At 33.3% G+C, this 6,143-nt stretch overlaps 1 protein-coding gene across 1 annotated transcript; it reads right to left on the bottom strand.

Moving 5' to 3' along the window:
- Positions 1-1,774: 1,774 nt before the first annotated feature.
- On the bottom strand, positions 1,775-3,952 carry LOC114313482 (cytochrome P450 710A11). Its single transcript, XM_028259863.2, has one exon. It carries the CDS (start codon positions 3,581-3,583, stop codon positions 2,078-2,080), a length of 1,506 nt encoding a protein of 501 aa, XP_028115664.2. The 5' UTR covers positions 3,584-3,952; the 3' UTR covers positions 1,775-2,077.
- Positions 3,953-6,143: the final 2,191 nt, after the last annotated feature.

Below are 6,143 nucleotides of genomic sequence, written 5' to 3'. Positions count from 1 at the left end.
AAAAGGTTAGTCTATGAATATGTAATTGTTATATATTGAACCGTGTAAATTTATCTATATATATGTATACACACGCATTTAGTTATCTTTGTTGTTCTCACATGTACGATTTTATCGATAAAAATAAATAAATAAATAAATAACAATAATTATAAAAGCATTACAAAAATTCCTAAAATTAAAAAGATTTTTTTTATTCATTTTATTTATTTATTAGTGTTTGTATATACAACACATACAAAATTATTCATTATTTTATACAAGTCGAATTCGAGTTTATTTGAGAATTTATGCAAGCTCAACTAATTTATTATCAATTAATGGTTAATCATAATTTTAATGGCCAAACAATGGGATGAAGGGTGAAGGCAACTTGAGATTAGAGAAGAGAGGTTATGAGTAGGGGTAGAGATCGACTTGGGAAAAAGGTAGGGAAATGAAATTAAAAGTAAGGGTGATCGCGTAGTGAATATGTTTTAAATAAGAGTCGATGTGGTCAACAATGAGGAGATGAAAATTAGTGAGACGATGATTGGTGAAGGGTGGAGACTTGATAAGTGTTATCAGGATATATCATGCTACTTTTTAAAATAAATAGTTAACAAATTTATAAATTAACGCATAAGATAGTCGTATGTATAATCATTTGATAATGAGAACCATATACAATTTTTTTTTTCTTCATAATAACTCATTTTAAATCACCGAATCTCGTGCAAAGCACGAGCAATATACTAATTACATATTTAATTTAAAATTTAAAATTTGCTAAACATGTACCCATCATAATATCTAAACAAATTAGTTCTATGATAATTGCTTTTAAGGTAAATTATACTTACACCTCCTAACATTTTTATTTAATATAAATCCTTATTTTATATTTGAAAAATTACACGTATTCCATGATAATTTAAAATGACATATTTATCTCTTAACATTTATATATATAAAATAATAAAATAATACAAATATTTTTCTTATGCCATTTTAAAAGAAATAACAATAATTTTCTTTGATTTGACTCACACCAAAAATTTATTTTTTTTTATTTTTCATATTTTTTATTTTTACAATTTTTTTTTAATATTTTAAACAATTTTTTTAATTTTTAAATATATTTAAGAAGTATAATATTTTTTAATTTTTTTTTTAAATTCACCAAATACAAAAAAAATATAAAAATTCAACACATTATCTTATTTTTCTTATATTCAATAGATGATCTAATCTAGATATAATGGTAAAAATAAAAATGAAAAATCATATTCATTCATAAAAATTTATACAAAAAATATCATAAAAATATTGTAAAAGGTAATCATCACTCAATAAAAATATGTTCAAATAGAATTTAATGATGAAGAGTTGTAAAAGGTAATCATAATGATAGGAATAAGAAAAGGTAAAAAAGAGAACAAAATGGTCATTTAAAAATTTTTAAGGTATAACATCAACAATTCATGATACAATTTGTAATGAAATTACAAACTTTAAAGAGAAAAATGTAAATTTTCAAATGAAAAAAGAATTTGTATTAGACAGAAACCTCATAGTGTCAATGTAATTACCATTCTAACTATGTTAAATAATTACTAAGTAAAGGATGGATTGTTTGGTGCATTATTGAGGACGTTCACATTTTATTTTTATTTTTTTCTTAAATACATAACAAAATATTTAGTACAATTTTCACTTAGAATTTATGATTTAAGAATAACTTTAAAAAATTAAATTGCACCAAACAGACCATAAGAGACAGAGAGAAAAAGAGTTACAAGAATAAGCTACAACAATTTTGATTTGACTTGCCACGCTAATCCCACCTTTTTTGTTTTTGTGTTTTTTTTTTTTTACACCACAAGAATTGCCATCAAATCTCTCAAAAGAATTTCCTAGCTGTTTGATCAACAGATCTAATTGTCAAACTCAAAGAAAAAAATAAATTAAAAAATCCAAATCAGACATCACAACCCTAGAAATTTTTAGGACCACATTATTTTTGATTGACCCAATAACCCTAACAATAACAACAATTTTAGAGAAGAAAAATAGGGGCAAAAGGGTAATTTCCCTGTCATGAGAGGTTGGGATACTGTGTGCACCTCCTAGACATGTAAACTTTGCAATCGTCCTTGGGACAAATGGTGGGGACATAAATGATTTCATCACAGCCGTCCGTTCTGTGTCGCTTGAAATCAATCAACGACGTAAACATAGCGATAAAGAGAACCAAGTGATTGATTGCGTACCTCTGGCCCACACACTGGTGGGCCCCAGCTCCGAATACTAGAAAGTTCTTCTTATAAACCCGGTCCTCTTGCCTCTCCTCCATGAACCGGTCCGGGTCGAACTGGTCCGGTTCAACGAATCCTTGGAACGAAGATTCGTAGACCGATGGGAACACGATCGCTCCCTTGGGAATAGTGTAAGTCTCCGTCAGCTTGAATTCCTCGCCGGCGACATGAGGTACGAGAGTCGCCGGAGCGCGTATTCTCACGACCTCACGCGCCACAGCCTCGGTGTATTTCATTTCCCTCAATTGCTCGGAGGAGATCGGAGTGTTCGATTCCGGAGACCAGATCGCCGCCACCTCACGGCGGACCTTGGCGAGGACCTCCGGGTGAGTGTCGAGGAACGCCACCGCCCACAGCAGCGAGGAAGTCGAGGCGTCCTGCGCCGCGAAGAGGAAATCGAAGATGTGGCCGCCGATCTCGATCGACGAAGTGTGCGGCGGCGGCGCCTTACCTTCCGCCGCAGCCTCCGCCTCCTCCCTCAGAACCTCCTGCATCCAGAAATCAATCAAACAAGTAGGATCGTGACCTTCCTTCATCTTCTTCTTACTCTCTTCAGCACAAAGAGCTAGGGTTTCGACCAGTCTCTTCACTCCCAAACGAGCCTCACGAAATGCAAACCCAGGCAAGTCAATCGGGAGATTCATGACGCCTACATTGAACAAATTGTAGTCGTAATTGAAACTCTCTTTCGATTCGGCAGTTAAATACGGACCGACAAACACAGTCTGCGAAGTTTCTAAATTCATGTCGCGACAGAGGAATCGAAGATTAATCGGCTCGCCGGCCGACTTCGACGACAATCTCTGCCAGTGAACAAGGTGCTTGAGTATGATTTTCTGTTGAATAGATGTGTAGGTAGACAAAGCTTTAGGGTTGAAATTGGGGGCGATTCGGCGTCGGAGATCCTTGTGGTCCTGGCCGAACATGTAGATGAGATTATGCTCTCCGAAGAGTTTCTTCCCAAACGGATGGCCTACGAGATGGAACGCATCGGGGCGAACATTAGCGAACACTTTGTGAGAAAGATCGGAGGAACGTATGAAGACGATGAACTTGCCAATGATGTAATTTGCGGAGAAACCGGTAGAGTCTGCCATGGCGGATTGGAGCTCCCAGAACCTCGTCGGGTTTCGAACGAGCGATATCGCGTTGCCGATGAAGGGAAACACCATTGATGGGCCTGGGATTGAGCTCTTCTTCTTCAAGTAGAATATCTGTTCAAGTAAAACAAGTAAGAGAACGAGAGAGAAGAGGTAGGGCGCGAGAGTGAGCCAGATTGACTCCATTGTTGCTGTTGTTGTTGGAGTTGTGTTTTCTCTCTCTAGAATTGCGGAGAACGGTAGAGAGAGAGTGAGACAGACAGACAGAGGGGAAGTGGGGATGGATGGAACAGTGGGTCGGAAGGGCCTGTGGGTTTTGAAGGGATATATAAAGGAATGGAAATGCAAATGGAAAATGGTGGAAAGGGTGGCGTGGTGTGTGAAAATAAGACCAAATCTGAATCTGGATATGATTATTTGATTTTTATTTCTCGGAAGCACACCGTTTGAATGGCGAGGTTGGAATTTAAAATACACACTATTAAAAAACGTTCGAGACTTTCAAAAAAAACTCTCTCCAATTTAATTTAGGTGATGTTTGACAATTCACAAAAATCTATACTAGCCGGTGTTTGGAAAGCCGACTTTAACTTCTTTTTAAAATTATAATTTTAGGTTAAGTTTGGCATGTCTTAAATAATTAATTTTTTTATTATTTTTTTTTTTATCACATCACTTCTCTATTTTTTTGTACATCTTTTCGTAAAAAGATAAAAAGTACACTTATTTAGGTCATCCCAAATAACTCCTAAGAATAGAGTTATATTTTAAATTTATAAATTTTAAAATTATGATTTAAGTATAAAAAATTTATTTGATTATTAAATTTGTAAAGAGTTTTGAATTGAATTTTGAATATTTGATGTAATATGTGCAATAAAAAAATTTGTTTGGTTATGAATTTAAAAAAAAAATTCAAAACTTAATTCAAAAATTTATAACTAATACTATTTTTCAAATTCAAGTAAAAAAATTAATTATTAACAAAAAATAACACTCATAACCAAATTATTTTTAACATTCAATTTAAAAAATTAATTATTAACAAAAAAATAACACTGATAACCAAACTATTTTCAAAATTCAATTCAAAAAATTAATTATTAACAAAAAAAATAACACTCATAACAGCACTCTCTCTCTCTCTCTCTCTCTCTCTCTCTCTCTCTGTCCCCTCTCGACCACCACAGTTGCCACCGCTCGTATCCGTCGTCGCCCTCTCTCCTTCCAAATTTGCATAGAGTGATTCTGATTTCTCCACCAGACCTCACTGTGGGTCAATGAGTCTCAATTGGTTCTTTAGATCGCAGATCCACACCCCTCTCTCTCTCGTCAACATGGCAGCGATGACCTCCACTGCCGGTCCATGGCGGCTCATCGCCGAACTCACATTACTGAGTTCTAGTGGCATTACTCCTCAAGTCCGAGGGTTTCAAGCATTACCGGTGTGATCGAAACATATCTATGGGGATGAATATGAAATGTATGAATATATATATGTATGTATGTATGTATGTATGTATGTATGTATGTGTTGGTGTTTGGTTGTTGAGAAAACAGGGAAATTCGAAAATGAATTTTTGCTCCCTCTCTCTCTCTCTCCGATTAAGGCACCGACACCACCGTGGTAATAGACAGAGGTGATAGCGTGGAACCAGTCTTGTAACCGAAAAGGAAATTAGGAAAAACATCGAAGGGTATCAAAATGATTAAATTAGATTCCCTGATCTGTGATCTCAAACACACAAACACACTCTCTCGATTTGGATTATGATTTTGATTTTGATGATCCTGAATTAGTTCAATCCGCCGATAAAGAATGTTCAAAATCATAACATAACATGTGATCAATTTCCCAAAAAAAAAAAATACATTGTTCCGATCAACTGGTCGGACGTTCAAGGGGCATCCGGGAGGATGACCGAGTAAACTCAAAATTCAAAAACTCTGCAGAAGACGAAATGTGAAAGAGAAATATGTTTTGAAAACTCCATCCAAACGTGAAAGAGAAAATTGTTTTGAAATATGTGGTAGAGTCACATTTTCAAAACTCCATCTAAACAATGCATGCAATGGAGGGGTAAAATCATGATTTCAAAGCCACACCAAACATAGCCTTAGACTTTTTTTATTTATTTTTTTAAAAAAATAAAATATTCAATAAAAAAAATTAACTAAAATAATTAATAAAATAAGCTTTCACATTAAATCTATAATCATTTTATTTTTTCTCTCACAAACATTACATTTAATTACAAAAAAATCTAACTTTTTTTCCAAACACAAATATTTTAAGTTACTAAAATAGTCAAAAACTAAAATAGTCAACTTCCCAAAAGAGACTCATACATATTGCAAATAACATGATTGCTATTGAAGATCAAAAAGTAAAAATTAGGCCTATTTTGACAATTAAAAAAAAAAGGTCAATTTATTAATTTATTAGCTTATTTAAGTCATATCACTTCTCTACTTTTTTTTGTACTTTTTTTAAAAAAAATAATAATTTTTTTTTATAAAGTTAGTTTTTTTCCTAATTCTCAAAATAGGCTTTAATTTTTAGTCTAATGATTTCACGATCAATTTATATATTAAACGTTATATTTTCTCTCATGTTTTATCTAATTATCAACTAATCATATTATTTACACAAGATTACATGATTAGGTCTAAAATGTAGGCTGATATATCATTTTCCTATGAGAAAACATTATAATACCAAGGGTTAATTGTAGAAAAGTAAGTT

This window comes from Camellia sinensis, chromosome 9 (assembly GCF_055761805.1).
Source record: "Camellia sinensis isolate YWXY chromosome 9, ASM5576180v1, whole genome shotgun sequence".
Lineage (NCBI taxonomy): Eukaryota > Viridiplantae > Streptophyta > Magnoliopsida > Ericales > Theaceae > Camellia > Camellia sinensis.
The sequence above is the reverse complement of the archived record's forward strand: the minus strand, read 5'-3'. Positions and strand labels throughout refer to the sequence as shown.

What these genes read in the sequence shown, in the direction of transcription:
- LOC114313482 (XM_028259863.2), bottom strand. Translation starts at nt 3,583, where the DNA reads ATGGAGTCAATCTGGCTCACTCTCGCGCCCTACCTCTTCTCTCTCGTT.